Below are 23,220 nucleotides of genomic sequence, written 5' to 3' on the forward strand. Positions count from 1 at the left end.
GCCGCAGCAAGAGTTGTGATCAAAGTAATGTTTCAGGGGTGCCCAGAGGGCCCACTCAAGCATTCTCAGACAAAATCCAGAATCTTCTCTTTTTGACTGGTGAAATTCTCTCCATGCTGACCAAGGGCAGCCAAGGAAGTATGTGCTTCATTGGGGTTTTGATGCTCACCAATCAGAGTCCTGATGTAGCAAAAAGTTGAAACAGCCCCAAGTGTGTTGGGTTTACTTCTCACATACCAGGCCAGCAAGCGAAATTTCCAAGGAAGAAATTTTATTTTCCTGAAAAGAGGGCTTTGAAAAGATGCAGGTGGCCCCTCAGGCTTGTGCTTGACCCTGAAGTTGGACAGCTTTTCTAGATCTTTTCCTCAGTATTCTTCCCCCTCCCCGCCCAGGACTGTGGATCAGTGAGAGTTTGCTGGGCTGTCTAAAGCATCACTGGGCATGTGTTCGCCCTCTTTCATCTGGGTTTCAGAGGGAGCACTAAAGTGTAGACTACATTCTGTGGGTCTGCTTACAAAATGACTGGCTACAAAAATGTCCAAACGGCTATATTGTTATATTTCTAACCCCAGGAAAGAAGTTCTTGATTCTTCCAAATTTGCTTCTTACTTTTGAAGGCAACACAAACATAATTATCATCCTTTTAATTTGCTAGGTCAAGGAGGAACTGAAATACCAGGTTGAAAGTAGACCCAAGACACTTGCTACCACAGTGTCCTGTTTTCTCTTTACTGTACTTGAATGCCCAGAGTCCTTTTAGAAAATGGTGTTCCCTGCCTTATAAGTTGCCTCCAAGAAAATAAAGACTTCATTTTGTCTTGTTTACCACTCCTCTCCAGCTCTGAAAGCAATGCTGAATACAAAGTAGGTGCTCAGATATTTGTGGAAGGAATAAATGACTGCTAATATTTTTGCAGAAAGCTTAGAGTTCCTCACATGGAGATTTCTGCTGCAGAGTCCAGATAACTTGTTGGAGGTACCAGGCTAGCATGGGGAGTGGTGGGAACTACTGGAACTCCAGTCTATAAGCTGCGAAAGTCCACTCTTGAGCGCCAGGTCTCTGGCACATAGTAGACACGTAACAATGAGTGTGGCTACATTTCCACCTAACTCATAACAAGCAGTGCTTGACCACATGTCAGCAGGGCTTCCGCTGCTATCACAGTTACTATGGGAGCCTCGATGTTTGCAGGCCAGGGGTGATGCAGCAGAGAGAACCTTGGCTCTAGTGAGCAAGGTGCTCTGGGCTTGGTCCCTCCATGTGACCTGAAGATGGTCACTTAATGTCGCTGGGTAGATCCAGATGATTCCCAATATCCCTGTACCTTTCTCTGCTGCTCCACATATTGGTGACATACACTTTATTTCTTCAAGAACTCCCTAGTTTATTGGCTCAACATAGTAAAGTGAAAAACACTTTAAAAGGCACTATTTACAACAACTCATAGGGGAATTGGGAATGGCAAAAACTGAGATGGGCAAGCCGAGGGCTGTCATAGAAGGAATCCGAGTGCTAGAGCCAAAACAACCATGTGACCTTGGACAAGTTACTTCACCTCTTTGGATTTTGGTTTTCTCCTGGTTTAAGGTCTGAAAGGAGATGAGTACATAGCCGAGGCCAAGATCATGGTGATCTCAAGTTTACAAATGGCTGTCCCATGCACAGAGGACAGAGCAGCCTGCACAGTACAGCGAGGACCGTCCTCAGGTGGGTGGCAACAGGAGGGGACTTTCAGATACAGGCTCTTTCTAGCAGAGGGAGCAGACAGCTTATTTCCAGATGCTGGCACAAGCCGAGTGTGCTTTTGTGTACCAGCTTGGCTAAGTGATTCCATAAGCACCTCTAATCTCTCTATGGGGAACTTGTTAAGCTGCTGCAAAGATGTGGGGGGGGGGGGCAGTGCAGGCTCCCAGCAGCTGTGGTTACTGGGAAACTGAATGGACCTGATCACGATCCCGGGGCAGGACAGTGAGTGCAGAGCACCCCACAGGAGCTCTCCCACCAGGCAGACAGTACAGACATTGGCCCTGAAACCCTCCTCAGTGGAGTTATTGGGAGGGGAGGCGTATTCTCTCCCCATGAAGTAGCCTCAGACAGCTTTTCCCCAGGAGGAAAGAGGGTGGCGGAGTGGGAAAAGGAAGACCTCATGGGCAGCAGCAGATGAACCTGTCTCCTCAGGCTCTTTCTTCTCTCCTGCTAGAAGTAAAGGTGCTGACCGGGGAAGGCACAGCCGGGGTCCAAGGCAAGACACCTTCTCCTGGGAAGTTTTTGATGATATAATCCGTTACATTCGAGTAGCACTTTATAAAATGCTTGCACACAGTTTCTCATCTGACCCTCATGACAAACTGTGAAGGGCCGAAGGCAGTGAGCTAAAACTTCACAGTTCAGACGAGGCCCTGAGGTGCTGTACAGTTAAACCACCCAGCCTGCATCCACAGCTGCTCGGTGGGAATTACAGTCGAACCCAGGTTCCAATTTCACCGTTCACTCGATTTTGGAATTGTGGATGGAAAGGGGGCCACATACCAAACCAGACAAGCTCAGAGGAGGCCTGATGGCGGCCTTGCAAACTCGGGGACCTAAAGTAACCACACAGAATGGTCTGAAATTAAAACTTCCTAACTAAAAGCAAGTCATGGTGGGCAGTCATGTTCTAAGCTGTTATTTTCCTTGACAAAGGTCATCTTTACCTAACTGAGCATGTCTATTGTCTTTTTGCATCTACGATGACATATCTTTGGAATGCCAGAGTAACCCTCCTTTTCCAGACTCCTGAGGGCACAGTCTCCCACCAGAGCAGAGACCACAGGATCCCTCATTGTGTTTTCTCCCACACACCATCTCCATGTGCTGTAAATGTTGTTACTGTCCCATACCCACCAATGTAAAAGAAATATGTGTCTGATTTACTTTGTATCCAGTCCCAGAGGTCTCCCCACTGTGCTTTCTCCCACCTCCCTAATCTACCACCAAGAGTTCATGTAACCCCCTTACATCTTCTTTCCGGTGTGTAAAATAAATGGTAAAACTGCCATTTTACGGAGCATTTTCCTCAATCTGGCAGTTGACATCTGTTTGGACGTGTCTTATCTCTACAAAATTATAGACTGTTTCTGACTTACAATGGCTCAACTTAATGATATTTCGACTTTAGCATGGTGTGAAAGCAATAGGTGTTGGTCGTTTCCCAGGCTGGCGATGTGTGGCACGTGCTCCCTCATGATACTGGCAGTGGCAGCGAGCAGCGGCTCCCGGGCAAGCACGGGATCGGGAGGGTAAGCACCCGGTGCTCTACAGTGCAGTGCTCGTAGCATGCTGAAGTTTAGTGTTCAGTAGGATAAGTGTATCAGTTTATTTTCAACATGATATTTCCAACTTAGGGTGTGTTTATTGGGACATAATCCCTAGTAAAGAAGTCGAGGAGCGTACGTAGGTACTTGGCAGTGCCATTGCAGGGGCATTCGGCTGTTGCCTGCATGTCCCAGAGGGGGCATTGCAGGGCAGCAAGGATGCCTGGGCTGGAGAGTGGGGTCTGTTGGCACTGGCTGGAGGAGTTAGCATACCCCAGCCTAGAAACCTCTGCCACCAACCTGTCATTCCTAATCCTGCATCAGCAGCACCCTCGGACAGGAGAGGTACCCCTAGAGTCTGGTAAAGCAGGGGGGGTCCCTAGAACCCCACCGGTATTGTTCGCAACCCTTCTGGAACTGGACTTGCATGTACAGATGTGGTACGACTGGCATGTTTGCTTGTCCTAAACCCACAGCACTAAAATGAGATGCTATTAATCTCCACCACGGGGGGGGGGGGGGGGAGGCAGGGGAGCGATTATCAGCAGGGCTCCGAGCAGCCTTCTCAGCGTCACACAGACCCGGGGGCGAGGAGAACCCGCCCGCGCCCCCTCAGACCCCCATAGAGCCGGCTGAGATGGGGCAAGAGAACCCTGCTTTATTTTTAGCCCAAGAGGCTGAGGCATACAGGTCATGTACTTAAAAGTTCAACCAGAGATAGGTAATGTCACAAGGAGGAAAAAAGTGGACACGGATCATGATCAGTGACATTCTCACTACACAGTGCGAAGTGGCTGCCTCGCTTCTAAGTGTCTGTTACTTTGGAAAAGCTTCTGACAACTGCACCGCTCCACACAGCCGTCCTTTAGAAGCCCCTACCCCCCCACCCCCACCCCCACCCCCACCCAATTCTGCACCATCAGGCCCCCTGCGGCAAGGCACCCTCTTTCGTTATCTTTTGATGATTCTTCATTAGATACATCTGCTGGCTTAAAGTGATTCAAACAGTGATGTCTCAGAGTCCCCTCAAAGGAGGAAACACAAAAAAGCTGTGGAGCTATAACATTTTGTATCAAGTCTTTACAAAAGGACTTTTTGAGGCTTATTACACACCACACGCACCACTGTTCCGAGAGGTGGTGTTACCAGCTGCGGAGCACAAACCTTGGGGCAGGCCCCTGGGCTTCAGTCTCGCCTCCTCCCCCAGCTGAGATCTTGGGAAAGTGCCTTGACTTCTCTGTGCCTGTTTCCTCCCCGGGAACGTGGAGATAATGGTGCCGACCTCGTGGGGTTATTAGGAGGATTAGGTGGATTAATACATGTAAAGCACTTAAAACACTGTCTGGCACCCAGCCAGAGGAGTCTCGCATGAACCGACTGCTCACTGCGGCTTTCTGAGCGTGATGAGGTTCTGGTGCTGTTACATGTCGTACAAAACAAGTTGGCCAATGGCTCCGATTTCGCTCCCGCGTTCCGAAGGAGTAAAACGCGGCTGCAGGAATCTTGTGCAGCCTGGGCGTGGGGGAGGGGAAGCGTTTGGTGGGTGCTGAGCAGGGAGGAGCTCCCAAACAGAAGCTCTGCGGTGACCTGCAAGGCTCCTATTATCTGGAGCCCAACGAACCACACAGAAATTGGTGTTTTCTTTGCCAAAGGGAAAGTAAAAATCCCATGGCTCAGGGTGCCTTTTGTCAAATGAGCCCACATTTTCATCTGATGTGTCACCCAAGAGATTCCTCCCTCCTTGTTATTTTATTATGTACGTAAGACAAATCACAAGATGAAACCTGTCACAAGTGCTAGAATTAAAACTGCCAATATACACATCACCGGTAATTGCCTTTGCAGATTAGAGCTTCAGTTTCCTATTCCCCCAGAGTCCAGCCCTGTGCTTCCGAGGCACAGCCCAAACTCCGCTCAGAGCATGGGGGACCGGGGACCCTGGGAACAGTAAGAGCCTGCAGTTCTGGGACCTGTGGGGTCATTCCCCATTGATATTGAAATTTGCTTTGTAATTGAGTTCTCTCAGAGGACTGCTTTCCCATTTTAAATAAACAGGCTTCAGCCTAAAAATGCATCTACCCCACTTGTGGTTTTACTGCATAAGTCACCTTTAACAATCTAATATCTGGAAACTGCCTCTTCCAAGTGCATTGGGAAATAACCATTTGGGAAAAACCATTTCAAGAGACATGGATAAGACATCATAAAAGCACATCTTTTGCAGTGCCTTCAATTCCACTTATAAAATGTTCATTTGGCAACCATCCTTCCCGTTTTTAATAGATTAAAACAGTTTACTGTCTGGCTCTCATGCAACATTAACCAACCCAAGAACGAGAATGAGGGTGTTTTACATAGGCCATGCCATGCGTGGCAGGATTCAGTGACTCAAGGTAGGAAAGACTCCTTGCTGAGAGCTGGTAAAAATAATCCTGTGTCCTGCCATTTGCTATTCTCCAAAGGCTCCCAGCATCCTCTCGAGATCTCAGAGCTGCACAATACTAGTAATCAGTAGGTTAAACAAGAATACAAACACCTCAACCCTTCTCGAAATATGTCAATAATCTTCCAACATACATAGGGCTCCACTGCATTAGCTGCAGAATGCCAATGCTCTAAGACATTATTAAAATAAGTGTCCTTCTCGGGCAAGAAGCTCACTAAACACTGGTGTGTCTACTGAGCTTTAATTCAACCCTGCTTTTAAAATTAATGTTTATTTACATCAGTTGCTATTGTTTGAGTGCTGAATGGACAAATGTCAGGTTTTGTTGTTTCTTCAATGAAAAAAATAAAAATAAAAACAGATATTCAGGCTAAGCAAAACAAAAAGGTCAGGGTTGACTTTGGTCACACTTTGAATTTGAGCTCCAGCTCACTGAAATGGAGCCAGAAAAATGGCACATACACTGGCATTGGACTCAAATAAGAAAAAACAGACCAGCCAAAGTTTAAGTCAAGTTTATTTTCCACTTTTAGTATTTTTCAAATTATACAACATGCAGACTGCCAGAGTATCCATACATCTTCATTTTAGAACCTAGAAGAAACCAAAATTCTCCAAAGGCCAGGGGAGGGTTACTTCCAGATCTTTTGTTACATGTACTATATATTACAGCTTCATTACGTGATACAAACTGCCATTCTCCCCTTCAAACCACCAAGTTTGCCCACGATTTAAATAAAAGCTACTGTACAGATACACAGGGCCCAGAGAACACACATCTGCAGTACACACTACATACTTTACAAACTAGACATGAATAATTCTACAGATGCCCTACTCCCCTCATCTCCGCACACAATGTAAAGTAGTTAAAACCAATACACAATTTGTAGTGTGTAAGCAGACTTCATGGAGCAGTGCTTCCTCGGCAACAGACCTGGCACTTGTTCAACACTTTTTAAAAGTCTGCGTTGTGGTGTTACATGAGGCTGTTGTAGACTATGATGGTTCCTTCAGCTTGCTCAAGATACGCAGGGTGAGACAATGAAGTGAAAGAAGTGAAAACTTCCCCCCGCCCCCGCCAATGAAAAATTTCCCCAATATGCCATAGAGCCAGAGTCCAAATGTCTTCTGCCCTGCTAAAAAAAATGCACTTCAAGAGGGGACTGTTACGAGCTTTTATTTGCCTTCAGTTATTCCTGCAGGAAAGGAGGACCGACGATTCCTCTGTGAATCCTGGTGATGGCTTGGTCTGGCCTTGGACAGGAGTATCAGCTTCATGTGTGATTTAGGGCTTCAAAATATACTAGATGCTACATTCTAGGCAGACATTTTTATTTCTCCATTTATCCCAATATTTCTATAAACCCTAATTTCTTAATCACATACTATTTTCTTTAAAAGCCTTAATCTACACTTAATGTTCTCCTTACTACCTGCCATTCAACAAAAGCCAACTGTACAGTATCTGAAGAGACGATGTGTTTGTACAGAAGTCTCTGGTAAAGGACCAAAACACATTTGGCATTTAGACTCCAACCACACATCTTGATATCCCCAACAGCATTCCTCTAATTTAACAATCCACTATCCTGCAGGTAGAGATTTTCTGTATAAACCATCTGGTATTCCCTCATAGAATCAGAGAGTCAACATTCAAGAAGTAGCATGAAATATAAAATTATTTAGAGGAGAAAAGCGCATGTGCACGTGTACACACACACACACACACACACACACACGCTAGCAAAAAGCAGCATACAACCAAACATATAACCATAGGCCTGGCCTTCAGAAGTGTGGTTTTTTACAGTTAGAGTCCAAAGGCAAAGGAGCAATCATCTAAAAAAATTAAAATTGCATAGGTGTGGCCTACAGAGTATATGATCTAAATATTAGCTTATTACACAAAGTAATACTTAGGGATCCACTTGAATATACTGCATGATCCATTCCAATAATCTGCCTGTTAGTCACAGTGTAGGAAACCTGGTTTAGAGGTCCTATAAAGATCAAAGCTAGGTGAACTGACTGGCTGATCAGCAACTAGCAGAGTATCTTTAAAAGACATCAAAGCCAACTTTCTCTGTGAATAAAAGTGAAGTGAATTTTGTGAGTCCCTTGTGGAGATCAAGAAATGTGGAACTACAAGTGACTGTTTCTTTGAAACATGAAAGGGACAAGCAATTCTTTAGAAGTAGAAAAGGGGTACCCAGGAAAAAATTACTTTGGAACAAATCCAAAATAATCAATTAACAAGAGAGCCAAAAAGAAATTACTGACCTTGGTTCTATTTCCAAACACAAAATAATACAGTTGTATAACAGACAGTAGTAAGTATGACAATTATAAACTGGCATTCTTCTCAAAGACCAAGTTTTAGCTTCCAAAATCAGAGGCGAGGTAATAATCTATGGTATATGTTATCACTTGATAAGGGCTGCAAAACCTGCCCTACAAGGACCCTTCTATCAGATTGCAAATAGTGATTGGGCAACTTACTGGGTGAATGCTGGCAGCAACACAAGAAAATCAAACCGAAGAACTTTAAAAACGCAAAACTGTCATCTTTTCCAAATAAATACTTCAGTAGAATTAATCATTTTTTCTCCTTACTCCTCTCCCTCCCCCAACACACACACACACACACACACACACACACACACACACACACACACACACAGCAACATTTAACAAATAAATAAAGCAGCTTTGCTTTGTTAGGGAATTTTATACAAGAGTTTGGAGGTCAATTCCGTCCTTAGTGCTTTCTCTCCTCTCTGTCTCTCTCTCTCACACACACACACACCTTGAACTACCTTCCACCCACAGAACCACTAGAAAGCCCAACATCTCCCCCTCACACAGCTCGTTCCAGCGGTGACAGCAGCAGGGACAGTGCCAGCTGGCTCATCTTGGGCAGGCACCGTAACAGGACGATAGGTACTTTCACCGAGTTTGGTTTGGTTGTCACTGACTTACCCTCAAATTTGTCAAAACAATAGCAGCGCAGAAGACCAACTTAACTGAATCCTTGCCAGTTTCCCTGAAAACCTCACTTGGAAATACACCACTTTAATATGCACAACAGGAAGAGTTGATTTCGTGTAGATTCATGTATTTGAATACAGGAACAGCTAAATATAAAAAAAAATCCATCCATACTGATTTCTTCTAATTCTGCCTAAGAAGTGGAAACCTATCTATTCGATGCCAAGGAGACAACTCAAACAGTCAGAATGATGAGTGAAAATAACAACTTATTCATGGCAACTTATTCAGAGGCACAGAAATTTGTCAATTACTTTCTCCCCAGGGCTTCCTCTTTCAGCTGCTGGAATTATCCTGGGTTTCGGCAGCAATACCCTCTCCGGGCTTAAGATGGTTCCCTAGAGAAAGGCCATCCGGGTGCCAGCTCCGGTTGGGTCAGGGGGAGGGGGCAACCCTTTTCCACTCATCCGACTCCGCGGCGAACACTTCCGAGGGAGTGATGTTCGCACCAGCCGCCGAGACTAGTCGCTGCAGGTTCAATAGCAAACAGCCCAGAGGTGAATTTTATGACTTTTCACATTCACATAGATGTGTCTGAATGAACAGATTCTACATTGCTACTGTCAGATTGTTTTTCTGCCTTGAAGAAATCTGCTTTGCATTTTAACGGTGCCATACTAAAAGGTATACTTTACAGATCCAAAGATGTGACCAGGACATTCAAAATGCTTCCTTGGAGTAATTTGTTTCGGAAAAGTGTTCAGAATGAAAATTTTGAACCCCATAGCAGCACTTGTTTTGTTCCCTAAAAATATAAAGTGTTTATTTTACAGGAAACCAGAGAGTTGCGGCACAGCGTGATCACCTGCCCCCGCGGCACTTGGTCATCCCCTCGGGAATGGCACGTTGGAGCGTTTGCTGGGCCAGTGCAGGGGCTGCCCAGGGACCACCCAGGCCCCGGGGCCGGGGCCGCAGCAGTGGTTCCCGGGAGTAAGTGGATCTTCTGTAATCATCTCCTTCAGATTTCTCAGGAAGAGAGAAGTCCAAGCACACATCTGTACACACAGAAACTCTACACGGCTCAAACACCTGAAACGGGCGTACTGCAGATGGCTGGGTAAGCAAGTGTAAAAGAAAAGTGTGTAGGAGGGAGGAAAAAAACAAAGGAATTGGTGATTAATTTCGTCCTTGACATGCTACACGGAGAGTCATATCTGTTGAAAGAGAACCAAAGAGAGAACACAGGTGTTAGAAGACACAAAGGAAATTCAGTCCTCAGTAAAAAAAAAAAAAAAAAATTTAATTCTAGACATTTAGACCAGATATATCTAATAGAAATGCCATGTGAGCCACATAATTTTAAATTTTCAAGTGGTCACATTAAAAAGTAAAGAGAAACAGGTAAATTAATTTTAATAATATAGTATTTCATTTAACCCAGTACATTCAATATATTATCATTTCAATATGTAATCAACATTCTGTGTTGAGATGTTTTACATTATAATGTTATCACTGAGATATTTCCCAGTGCTTTTCCCAGTGTTTGCAATTGGTGTATATCTGACCCTTCCAGCACATCTCAGTTCAGATGTGACCACATTTCAAGTGCTCAGTAGTCACACATGGCCGGTGGATTGGACAGTACAGCCTCCTACTTACTGCTTTTGCTCTAAGTGTTCAGCTCTAACAACAGTCTCCTCCAAAAGTCACTATCTATTGAAACTATAATCAGAAACATGATGCACTTTCTCATTCCTGGGGGAACTCACACCATTTCTCACCTGCTTGCACTTGGGATACAAGGGCAGGTCAGACACAGCCCCTAACCCAGGCTGTCTCTCAAGAAGGAAGTCCCCAGTCCTGAGAGGGGCATTTCACCTGCACAGGGCGATGGTTACTCAGTAGGGCGCCCCTGTGATTTCACTCCACTGTCACCATATGCTCTTCAGGTCTCCAGGATGACACAGTCTGGACTGGTCCAGACTCAGAGGCCGGCCCTTTGGACCAACTCCAATGAACTCAGTTTTCAGGAAAAACCTGAAAGGTTCAACTTCGTCACCCCAGCTGGAAGCCGCAGGGCTGTCTGTGATCTTGCCTCTGAGTTTTGCACAGAGCTCGTGGCGGTTATGGGATGGGGAGGGGACAGGAGGGGCGCGAGGCCTCACCCCTGAGAAGCCTGTGGGACTTGCCCAGCACAGGAAATGTGACAGACACTAAGAAAAGCCCAACTGCTCTTAGGATAAGCAAATGGAAAAGAAAATGGAAATTGTGTGGAAGGGAAAAAAGATTTAAAAATAACTCCACAGCCTATCAAATGTTGTTTTCTGTTTTTGCCTCTTTTTAGTGCTCAGCTGTGGTGTGTGTCTCAGATTCCTGCGAGAATGCTCTTCTCTAATCTTCACTCTCCTGATTTATAAGTTGTAATAATGTAAGCAACCTCACGTTTTCTATAAATAAGGATATAAATTAAAAAGAAAAAATCAGGTCACGGAAAGGGATTATAAAAGCAGATAAGCACAAAGTGGGTAAAAAAAAAAAAAAAGAGATACAGAACAAAAATAATAGAAAAAAGAAAAAGAGGCAAGGAACAGATTCTTTTTAAGAATATCACCTCCTAGCTGACACAAAATATATCTAGGGAGCTTATTTGTTAACTACCGCCTCTTGTTCCAACAGCATAATCGCTCAGTTACAAAGCTGCTCATTTAAAAAAGGTTTGAACAGCCTTGTACGGTAATGTTCCCACTGTTTTTAGAATCACAGAGTGGTTTTTCTTTGGGAAAAGCATCTTTAATGGTTAGCCCTTCTGCTGAGATTTGCTGCTTATGTGAGGGCCAGAAATGGAAAACCTCTGAGAGCCTGGTCATAGTTGTCCTTTAAACCCATTTTGAGCTGAAAAGCAACAGGCCTGGGAACGCTTTCTGAATACACCACTGAAGTCCCCATTTCACTTTCCCTCCAGGCTCCTTTTCCAAGCGCACCATCTCAGAATCACTAATGGGTCCCAGGGTCAGGTGAGATGGTCTTCCTGCGAGCCTGGAGGCAGGGAGGTACTGAGCACATACCTTAAACTACAGGATTATGGCTTAACATGATGAGTGCAGCCAAGCCATGTTGACAGAGCCAAACATTAGGCACACAGACTCAGCGGGCGCCTCAATAACTCCAGCAGACCATGAAGGGACACGGTTTCCACGAGAAGGCCTTTCATTCAAATCCCCCACTCCCCACCACGTGCAAGATTCAGCACGTTTGGCTAACAGTTCAGAAGAAACTGGAGGCCACAAAGGAGGCCCAACCTGCTCAGTTTAGTCACCTCAAGGAGGGTGAGAGGGGAAGAGCTGCGACTGTGACAGGTTGCTGAAAGGAAAAACATAGGAACTCCACCAATGAAAGGTCCTTTATTAGAAAGAGGCTGTTCTCTGTCCTGAGTTAAAGATCTTTATGTGCCCATCTGCCAAAGCAGTCTTTCCAGAGGCCCAAGAAAAACATATTCAGCTAGGACACTTCCATCCATCTCTCAACTACCTGGATACTCATCTTCTCCGATAAATTTGGAGAGAAAATGGATATCAAGGTAAACGGTTAGTCTCAGGAGAAACTATTTCTGACTGTTCTGATCACACAGGCAGGCCATTGGGACAGGCTGGTGAATCTGAGGACATTTAAAGCCCTCTGAGATGATTCAGAATCGTCACTCACTCGCATTCATTCATTCATTCATTCATTCATTCATTCATTCATTCACAGCAGCGCACCTGACCAAGTGACCTGACTGGACTATCCCTGGGTCTCTGACAAACTAGAGATGGTAATTCAGAATGGCAACGGGTGACCAGATTCAGAAGGAAATAAAATCACCTCCTTTAGAAAGGGTGGAGAAGGCTGAAGGAAGAAGTTAATTATATAAGGGTTTTTGCAAGAAGTATTTACAGACCCCCCTACCCCCCAACTTTGGCTTTTGCAATTGCTTGCAGTGGATTTATGCTTAATCCAAACAGTACATAGTCTTATCTTTTCTTTTGCCTTTCCACAATTCAATCCCCACATTATAAGAATTACCAACAGTCCTTTCCGTATCACGACTGAATGGAAGTGGGTTTATCTCACAGGAGCATTGGTGGGACCTGCTGGGGAGGAACAACTTTAGTGGCTCTGAGTTTGTAACTCTGAGGAACACGCTGTCGAGGAGCATTCAAGTGGAGCAACCCATGCACTGGGGATAAAACAAGGACTCCTTTCCTCCAGGTCTTCCATGAGTCTTCACATTGAATCTGCAGTGCTAGATCCAAAGTCCTGCACTACACAGTGCCCACCTGCAGCTACTCCTGTCCTCTCGCCCTGAAGCCTGCCTGTGTATTCTCTCTGGGCCTGTCCCCACAAACGCCACAACACTGACTCCTCTCTGTGACGGGTAACGTGTGCCAGGGACTCTCTGAGACCTTTCGCTCTTCCTTCACATCATCTCACTCAATTCCCGGAGCAAACCTGTGATGACAGGACTATGAGCAAAGCTTCTCTGGGCCACAGTTTTCTTAGTTGTCAAATGGCCAAGAATCTTGTCTGGAGTGACAAGGTTGGGTTTCCCTCTTATAATTCAACTAAAGCACACTACAACAGAACATTGAAGCAGACTCAAGAATCCAGCTGACATTTCTTAAGCCAAATTGTAGAGATTTGTAAAACATGTAAAACAATGCCATTGTGCTGAGTTTTTTGTTTTGGAAAATAATTATTTTTCATTAAAAATGGCATTTATGTTAACAGTAGTGACATTTAAAATTTTTGTTTTAATTTCCAATATAAAATATATCAATAGATATAACCTGGAAATATAAAAGCTCTTTGAGCCCGACCAGTGTGGCTCAGTGGTTGAGCTTTGACCCATGAACCAGGAGGTCATGGTTTGATTCCTGGTCAGGGCACATGCCTGGGTTTCAGGCTTGATCCCCAGTAGGGGGCGTGCAGGAGGCAGTGGGTCAATGACTCTATCTCAACATTGATGTTTCTATCTCACTCCCTCTCCCTCTCCCTTTCTCTCTCTGAAATCAACAAAAAAATTTTTAAACAAAGAAAGAAAAATGGAGGTAGTTAAAAGGTAACCTGAACGGTTATTAAAGAAGCTTCCAAAAATAAATAAATAAATAAATAAATAAATAAATAATAAATACCCTTTGATGTCATTGATACTTTTTAAGAACATAAAGGGTCCCAAGGCCAGGGACTTTGAAAACCACCACATAGCAGATCAGAGGGCTTGGTCCAGGATCTGCTCCTGACAAGTTGTGTGGTCTTGACGGCTAGAATGTAGGATGGGTGGACTAGACAACGATGATGCCATGGTGAACACCGAGCCTGCTCTGTGCCAGGCACTCGTCAGCTCTCTGCAGTACATAGTCACACGTTATTCCCCCAGCCTCCTGTCAGGAGGTAGTGTCACTGGTCACATTTCACAGAGGACACTGGGGAACACAGAGATGAAATAACTTGCCCAGTATGTGGCAAAGCCAGTGCCACTCTAGACCCTGACCCCACAGTCACCCCACTGTCCTGCCTATAGCAAACAGTGGCCCCCCACATGCACAATCTTGTGACTCAGTCTTTTCATTGCTGGGGCTGCAGCAGTAACAAGTCGAATGGCCCAGTGGTTTAGATGTAGGACACCATGTGACATGCTATCAATGAGGCTTCTCAGCTTCACCACCTGTTGGACTAAATCTGAAAGCAAGTCCCAGACCACCCTGCATGCGTGGAGTGAACCCATTTCTGCTGGGGGTAGGTCACCTCGTGCATCTAATATACGTAACATTTTTTATTTGTGATTGGGGTGTCAAAACTAGGAGAAAGGTCAAGGTGAACCCCAGTAACAGTGCAAGATAGGTTGGGTCCAGGTATGTGGAACAGAGGAAAGAGTAACAAGAAAAGACAAAGTAAGTCAGAAAAGTACATAGAGTGTTAAGTGAGTGCCAGCTCGGGAAGCTTGGCCTGAACCTAAGGATATACCAAGGACCAAACAGGAAGGGCCTGTAGTTCCAGCAGTCAGGGGCTGAGAGAGAACTCCGGGGTGGAGCAGGGGTTCAGAGAGGTTGGAATTTTCTCAGTTCAAAGAAAGTAGAGCTGGTAGCCTCAGTGCACCTGAAGTCTAGGGCTTTAGTAGAGGGTAGTGAATGCAAGGAAATGTCCAGGGGCATTCAGAGCACAGGAAATCTGAGGTTTAAGTGCCAGGCTAGAAAACACTGGATTTCTCGTCTTTCATGTACACTTGGAAGTTCCAGTTTGGGTGTAGGTTACTGTGACAGGACTTCTTGTAGTAGAAAGTCACTTGTACATTCCAATGCCTGGGCCAAGTGTGACAGGTTGGAGATCCTGTAGCAGGTACACAGGCAACACAGGGTCCAAGATTTTAGGCCCCTGGTCACAGCTGACTGTTAGGGGAGGGAAAGGAAGTGGTGGTGAAAGCCCACAGATCTTTGCTATGTGTCTGCTTTCATCTCATCATTTAAGAAGTTAAAGATGCTATTCTTATTAGCAATAACACATATATTCATAATAAAGGTCCTGAAGTAGTGAAACCTGAAGGAGACAGAGCCATCCTGCAGCGACTGTCACTGATCCCGGGAATGGTACACAAGTCAGAGACGCAGGGTCATATGGAGCACTCACGCGCCTCTGAGGGCTCTTTGTAGTTACGTCCCCTGGGTGACTTTGCTATAAACTGCAGACGTCCTTTTTCAAGGCTGTTTTCTTTATGCCTCCAAACATGAAAAAGCACACAGTGTACAAATGCAAATTGCTTCTTCAAATGTCCTATAAGAACCCTAATGAGTCCCTTCTGACTCTACCACTGTGATGTTACCAAATAAACTTTGATAAAAGTTTATCAAAACTTTATTAAATAGGATATGGTTTCTAGATTTAATATATATGGTTTTAATAAAGGAGTCGTCCTTAAACTATCGGACCTTTCATCTACATCAGCACAGTGAGAGGTGTCCTGGGTCTTTGGTTCATTTCATAATATTTTCACTTTTATGCTTTTCTTGTCACAAAAATCTGAAGCATTACTATGTGCATACTGCAGATGATCCAGCTGACCGCCCTGTAACCCGCATTCCTGAGTAAGCCCCACACTCGTTATATGCTATTACCAAGCTGGTGACTTTAATCATCTTTATTAAAGAAGAAAGAGCTGCCCCGCCAGGCGTGGCTCAGCGGTTGAGCGTCGACCTAGGATCCAGGCGATCGGGGTTCGATTCCAGGTCAGGGCACATGCCCGGGTTGTGGGCTCGATCCCCAGTCGGGGGCGTGCAGGAGGCAGCCGATCAATGACTCTCTCACCATTGATGTTTCTCTCTCTCCCTCTCCTTTCCTCTCTCTGAAGTCAATAAGGATACATTTAAAAAAAAAAAAAGAGGAAAGAGCTGAACCCTGTAGGAAAATGATGTGTTCCAGGCATGAGAAGACAGAACATGAGGGCACGCTACGATTCTGCAGTGGTTTTAGCAGAGAAAGGGGGTGAAAGTTGAGCTGTATCATGGCACCGGGAAGTGGCACAGGCGTGCCACACCCTACAAGGGCGCCTGCCCTGCACCTGGCTCTTTATGCTCAGCAAAGTATCATCTTTCATTAAATTATATTAACGTTGGTGGTTTACATTTCTGATTTGTGGTTTCATTTTAATCTAGCTTCTAAATTTGTCTTTGACTTGATAGTTGTGTAAGATCTGTAGGTATAGGGAGTGTATACAGTTTTAAATTTGCAAATACTTAAATATCATACTAAAATAATTTAAACTCTGGGGCTGTGTGAGAATTTTTTTCTTTAAAAGTATTCTATTTACTATTCACATTTGAGAAATAACGGTCTAAATATAGAAAAACAGAATAAGACCATCCTGCCGCAAAGCCTTTCAGAAAAAATCTGAGGTTTCAGCAATGCCCCACTGGCGCCATCTGGTGGGCACATTTGAACAAGCGCCCACTGGCCTGCTAAAGTGGCCGGGAAAGGAAGCCACCAGAACCAGAGAGTTAGACAAGTGCTCCAGTGGTGCTACATTAAATGTGGGGCCTCAAACAATGCCTGAGAGGCCTATCTGACACCTCCTCTCCTCTCCAGCTCGCAGACCCGTCTCCCCACCTCCCTCTCGGCTGCTGTCCTGGCTTCTTACCTGCTAAAGAAACAAGCACTAGGATGACAGCCCTTTCACCCTCCCTGTGACCCTACCCATCCAGTGTCTACTCAGCTCTGCCTTCACCACTTTGGGTGCAGTGTCACCCCCACCCTGGATCACAGGGCTTCTCATGTAGCTAATACTTCATACCTGTAATTCTCCTACATTATCCACGTTCTCCCTCAGCTGGATCCATACCATCCTCACACAGATAAGCCATAATAGCTCCCATCTTAAAAAAGAAATGCAAACCCCGTCTTAACTCCACATCCCTCCATTCCTCTGCCCATTCAAATAAACCTTGAAGCTGGTGCAGGTGCTGACTCTACTTCTCCCCCCCCCCCCCCCCCAATTCAAGCTGATTGGGCCACAACCTCCTCTGCTGAAGCTGCTCAAGGTCACCACCCTTGGGCCTTCGCCAACCACCCAGTCTCTGTCGCCATCTTCCTCCAGTTCTGAGCAGCCTTGACACAACCGACCACCTTTTTCTAGAAACCAGTATCCACTTGACCTCCCAAACCTCACCTTCTCCTTCTCAGACCCCTTTGCCGGTGCCACCTCCTTTTTCTGACCAGGGCCTGCCTAACTCTCCTGCCCTCTGCCTCCACCCGCACTTCCTCCAGGTTACCTCCTCCAGGCCGGCTGCCTTAAGCACAGTCTCCAGGCCGCGCCTCCCCACCACCGCAGCCCTGACTTTTCTCCTGACCTGCAGACGTGCCGATCCAACAGCCTGAATGCACCATGTGGAAGGCAAGCTGGGTTGGATGTCCAAGGGGCATCTCATCATCAGGATGATGAGAGCCAGACTTGCAGTTTTTCCACAAAAACTGCTCATAACCCAATTTCCCCAGTCATTCTAAAGGTTAACAATATTCACCTGGTTGCTAGGACCCAAACGCAGGAACCACTTTTGAGTCCTACCCACACCTCCTCCCCTCCCCTCCACCCTCAGCTCTCACACACAGGCTGACCCTGCCCACTTGCCACCACCACCTTGGCTCAGTGCCATCCCTTTCCACGTGGACATCAGCAATAGGCTCTTGGGGGTGCCCCTGATCTCATGCTCACCCCACCCCCTTCCTTCCCCCAAAGCCCAGCCCATAGTGGCCCTTTCCGCTCATGAACCGGCTCCCACCATTTCCATCCCAAATCCACCCAAATCCATCCCAGTAGCCCTGCACACTTAGATTACACTCTGAACTGCTCACCTGAACCTCAAAGCCTCAGTTATCCAGCCCCCACCTCCCTCCCCAACAACTGGAATCAAGACGGTCTCCACTGTGCTCTGTGCTCCAGCCCCATCAGCCTTCCTCGGCTCTTCGAACACGCCACAGTCACGCCCACCTGCCACGAGGGTCTGTGCACTCTGCCCCGGGCCACGGCCACTGGGCGGCTGGCTCCTTCCATCATTCAGTTCTCAGCTTGAATGTCAGGCCCTCTTTCTAAATAAGCATCCCCCATCCCTATTCTACTACCCTGTTCTTATTTTCCTCAGTGCACTTACCACTATTTGAAGTCACCTTGCTTGTTTGCAGTGTCTCCCCCAAACAAGCAGATCACTACACAAGAACAGAGCCCTCTTGGTCTCACTCACTGTTAAACAAAGCACAGAGCAGGCTCTCACGCCCAATCCCATTTCGTGGATGAGGAAACTGAGGCTGAAGGAAATCAAGCAAACTGGCCCGACGTCTCATAGGAGTAAAGCCACGGCCAGGGCCGGAACCCACCTCTGGCCAACGCCATGACCCATGTCCTTAGCTTGTGGCATATACTGTCCATGGCCAGCTTTGGGGTCTGAAAAAGACAGTCCCCCTTTTCATGAGGCAGACCCCCTATATTTAAATTTGATTTGATAAAAGCCAGCATTACCCTGAGTTCTTTTGATTTCTACACCTTGACTTGGACATCTTCAGTTCCTCTGAAACCTTGAGAATAAAGCAAAATACTCATTGTGATTGCATTTCCTGAAATGAAGCAGAAGGAATTCCGAGAGGTATCCAGACACTGCCCGAGTACGAGTGCGCCGGTCTGGGCCCACAGAGCGCTGGGGGGGAGGCAGCTGAAATAATTTCCACCAGCACTCGCATGTTTCAGAGGGAGAGTCCCAGGATCCAGAAAGGCGACTTCAGTGTGACCTCGTCTAAACCATGAATCCCACATTTCCAATTATTTCTTTAGAAATGACTTGGCATTTCCTCACTTCCAATCATACTTCTCCACTCCCTGGATACGATCCTTTTTGTTTACCTCCACTGACAAACGCCTAGTCTTTTCTTTAAAATAGTCCATGTTCTTTCCTTAAAAATAGTCAGTGTTCTCGTTCATAACTTTTCAATAAATGAGAGTGTCATTAAAACCCCTTATATCTGCACATAGAAGCAAACAGGCTCCTCAGACACGGGCCTTCTGCACTGAGTAGCTATAATCTACTGCTACAGAGACTAAAAAATATTTTGTAACAACTGTGTGAAATAAAGGAGATTATAAACCAACATTTACCAACTACCTACTATGCACCTAATACTCTACTGCTCATTTTTACTAAAAGCTGACATTTTGTTTTATTTTTTAAATGTTTTTATTGATTTTAGAGAGAGAGGAAGGGAGAGGGAGAGAGAGAAACATAGATCAGCTGCCCCCTGCACGGCCCCTACTGGGGATCAAGCCCGCGACCTGGGCTTGTGCCGACCAGGAATCAAACCCGGCAACCTCCTGGTACACGGGACAATGCCCAACCAACTGAGTCACGCCGGCCAGACCTAGAGGCCAACATTTTAATTGAGCACTTGCTATACGCCAAGCAGCTTGGAAGCATGACCTCATTTAGTTCTCACATCAATGCCAATGACCCAGGGAAAGGACTCTCCCCCCCTCACAGAAAGGAAACCAACCCTGAGGTGAAATAACTTGAAGGATGTGGAAGACCTGACACTGACCAGGCCTCTTGTCCAAAGCCAGACCTGCAGCCATCCTGCCATCCTGATGGCAGGAAGGGGGCCTATTCATGACACGGTGAGAAAAGCGCCCAGCTACAGGAGTTGTACAAATGTGTAAAGTAGGTCAAGGAGGTTTCAGATAAAATACTCAAAACCACTCTTAACACTTTGAGTAAAGAAACAAGCAAATCACCATGGTGGGTGAGGGCAGTTCTGTTACTTTGAAAGTCTCACCAGACCTAGTGATTTTCCATCTTCAGTGAGAAGACGATAGGATGAACGGATGAACGGCCAACACCGGGCTGTGTGTACCTCACATACACTGTAGGTCTGGCCGGCCTCCAGGGCAGCTTTAGTAAAGGGACCACCCACTGCAGTCTCTGGACCCAGGGTCCCTGAGCTGGTAATACTTGCTGAGAGCTTGCTGGGAGCCAAGCACAGACACCTGTCTGCATGCTCACCTCAGGTGGGGTGATGCAGGTACTACATCCAGCACAGCTCTGCTGCATGCTAGGTGTTCAACAAACGCAGGGTGCTGGGTGCCCACCAGCATCCGTCTCCCTGTCCTCAGCAAAAGAACACTACTCTTATTTGAGCAGTGATGTGCCCAGCTAAAGACCACGTTTTCCAGCCTCCTTTGCAGCGAGGCACGGCCAGAGGGATGTGGGCACCAGGGTTGCACGGGATATCTAGGAAGGCTGCTCAAATAAGGACACTGATTCAGTGGGAGAGCTGCTTTTGCCCCATCTCTGCTTCCTTTCCACTTACTACACTCGGAACATAAATTGTAGAAGTCATTTTGTGGCCTTGAGATGACCTTGAGGAAAGGAAGGTACTTGCTGAGAAAGGTGAGTCTACATTTAAGAGGCTAGCTTTCTGTTGTGACAGACCACCTCAAATTTCCTTTATGTGACAGAGAAATAAACTTCCATCTTATATAAGTCATAATTGCTTTAGGATAGTAGTTCTCAAACAAAACCACCTGGGATACTTGGTAAAAATACAAAGGTCCAGGTCCTATGCTCCTTTGACAAGCCCGTCTCTGGGTGCCAGACGATGCCGACAGGCGCTGTAGTTCGAGAACCAGTGCTTTAGGCTTTTCTGTTCTGAGCCGCCCAACTTGACCTTCCAGTTCCCTTCCAGTGTCAACCCTGATACTGACCACATGACAGTCAAAAGCCGTTTTATAGCATCAGACTTTATTTTGTTTCTGATTGGAAGTAGAGGTCAGATCTGAATGGGGTGGCCCACTGCCAAGGTCATTCCTATCGTATACGGCAGGCGTGGGTGGACCTGCCGCCTGCTCGCTGTTGCCTCCGCCTTCCCTCCTGTCCCGCTCCCTGAATGATGCCCGGGTGGGGCCACCAAGCTTCCTCCTTGGAATTTTAGTCTGAGCCTGAGCAATGCTGTCAGCTCCCGAGTGAGGGCTCCAGCCCCATCCCACTCACTGTCCTTACCTTAGTGCCAAAAGGACTGGACAGAGCTGCTGCCCCGGTCACTGAGGCTGTGCTGTGCAAACTCGCCCTTGTCACGGGCTAGCTTCCTGGTGAGGGCTTAGAGGTCAAGGACACCTCTCGGACCCACCTCCTCCCATCCACAGGCTACTGGTTCAAAGTCAGAGTTTCGCTAAACAAAGTTTTCTGGCCACCTAGCTGCCTGTCTGCTCTACTAACCAGTAACTCTTTTCTCTGTCTCGGGCACAAACGGGCAGGCTTGTGCTCCTTCCTTCTCTCTTCCAAAGCGTATTACTTTTTTCTTTCCTTTTTGCTGGAGAACAGCACTGGGCATGTGGGCTGTGGACAGAGAAGTTTACAGCCCACCATCCCGAAGGAAAAACTGGTCCGGACCCACCTAGATATAAATTGGCATGTTTCTTTAGAACGCCACTTGCTGAGTTCAGATGGTAATTATAAAAATATGACTATTATCTGGCTCTTTCTTTAGAGTCATTCCTGAGACTTACCCGCCCACGTCTGTCTGTTCTGGGTAAAAGCAACTGACAAACGGGTAATGCCCTTTTGGATGCCAGCCACAGAGGGGAGTCCCACAGACAAAAGAAAGCCCAGGTGAATCATTCACCACACCCTCTCCTGGCCCTGCAGGGACCCTGGTGCCAGGTGGCCCCCCCTAGAAGACCCAGGGCTCCAGACTGAGAGGGACAGGCCCTGGTCCCTGACCCCTGACCCCTGACCCCAGGGGTTGGGGTGGAGCAGAACTGTCTCCTGTCTGTCGCAGGTCCTCACACACATGAGAGGGAGCCAGGCAGGGGCAGGGGTCTGCCCCAGGCGGAAACCACCCAACACCAGGACTCACTTCTCATTTATTTCTGGTAGTGGGTGGAGTTCGATGAGACGCCTCCTCCCCCTCGGATGGCGTGAACGGCCGTTGGAGATGATGCTGGATAGTGTCCTGGGCGGATGGGCTTGGCTGCATCCGACCAACAGAAAGAAGAGAAGGGACAGTCAGAAAGGGTTTCAACAGCCACACCCAGGTACCTTTAGGCCACGTGTGAAAACCAAGAGACATCATTCTTGTCAACATTACAGCTCTCAACCACTGGAGTTTCTGAAAGCAGGTTTGCCCTCCTATTAGTACAGTCAGCTAATCCAGAGCATCCAATGTTTAGAAGACAGGAAGAACTTACACATCAGTTATTTTAATTCAGATTGAGGAAATCAGAAACAAAGGATTTTCAATTTTAGTCTGAGGCCAATCCCTAGGTCCCCATGGGTCCCAAGGGCCCCTGAAACTGGGTGCAGAATTCTGCCTATGATGCACTTTTCTGGGGAGAGGGTCCTTAGCCTTCAGTAGGTTTTCAAAGGGTATAAAATCCAATAAATACAAAGGGTGAAAAAATCCAATGAGCCACTAATCTAAAGTATAATCTGAAAACTAGAAGCATAAAGTTGCTGGATTAGAAAACATCGGAACAGCACTACCTGATGGGCAGCAATATTGCATGCTATTGGAGATGTTTCAGTTTTGTAAAAAGCCTCTAGAGAATATTCCCAAATTCCTTTCACTCCTACAGCTCTGTCCTGGGAACAAGACTGAGCAGCTACATTCTTTCCCTGGAAGGCAAAATGCCCCAGTCCGGGTCTTGAAGGGGCTAGAGTCCAGCCCCCTCCCCAGTTTAGAACCACATGCGCTCACTGATGCCAGGCCTGGGACCCAGGACATTTCCAGATCTGCACCTGCAAGCAACATTCCCTGAGGCTCCTGCTACCTACGCTCCTCATGGTTCCACCCACTGCAGGACAGAGGGGCCTTCAGGCCATCCTGAGAAATAGCTGTCTACTCTCGTATATCTGACAATGTATCTGTTTACAGCCCAACACATTTGCCTACAGCCTAGGCCAGCCGGCCTCTGCTCAAATCAG

At 46.5% G+C, this 23,220-nt stretch overlaps 1 protein-coding gene across 1 annotated transcript in view; it reads right to left on the bottom strand.

The window, feature by feature from the left end:
* Positions 1-6,239: 6,239 nt before the first annotated feature.
* The window catches only part of KIF5C (kinesin family member 5C), a 146,803-nt gene continuing 129,822 nt past the window's right edge, over positions 6,240-23,220 (bottom strand). Inside the window, exons 25-26 of the mRNA XM_081143369.1 lie at positions 22,154-22,267; positions 6,240-9,945 (exon numbers count right to left, since the gene is read on the bottom strand). Coding sequence (XP_080999495.1) covers positions 22,161-22,267 — 107 coding nt within the window. The 3' untranslated portion in view covers positions 6,240-9,945; positions 22,154-22,160. The remainder of the gene's footprint in view (positions 9,946-22,153; positions 22,268-23,220) is intronic.

The sequence above is a fragment of the Miniopterus schreibersii genome (genome assembly GCF_964146895.1).
Source record: "Miniopterus schreibersii genome assembly, chromosome: 7".
Lineage (NCBI taxonomy): Eukaryota > Metazoa > Chordata > Mammalia > Chiroptera > Miniopteridae > Miniopterus > Miniopterus schreibersii.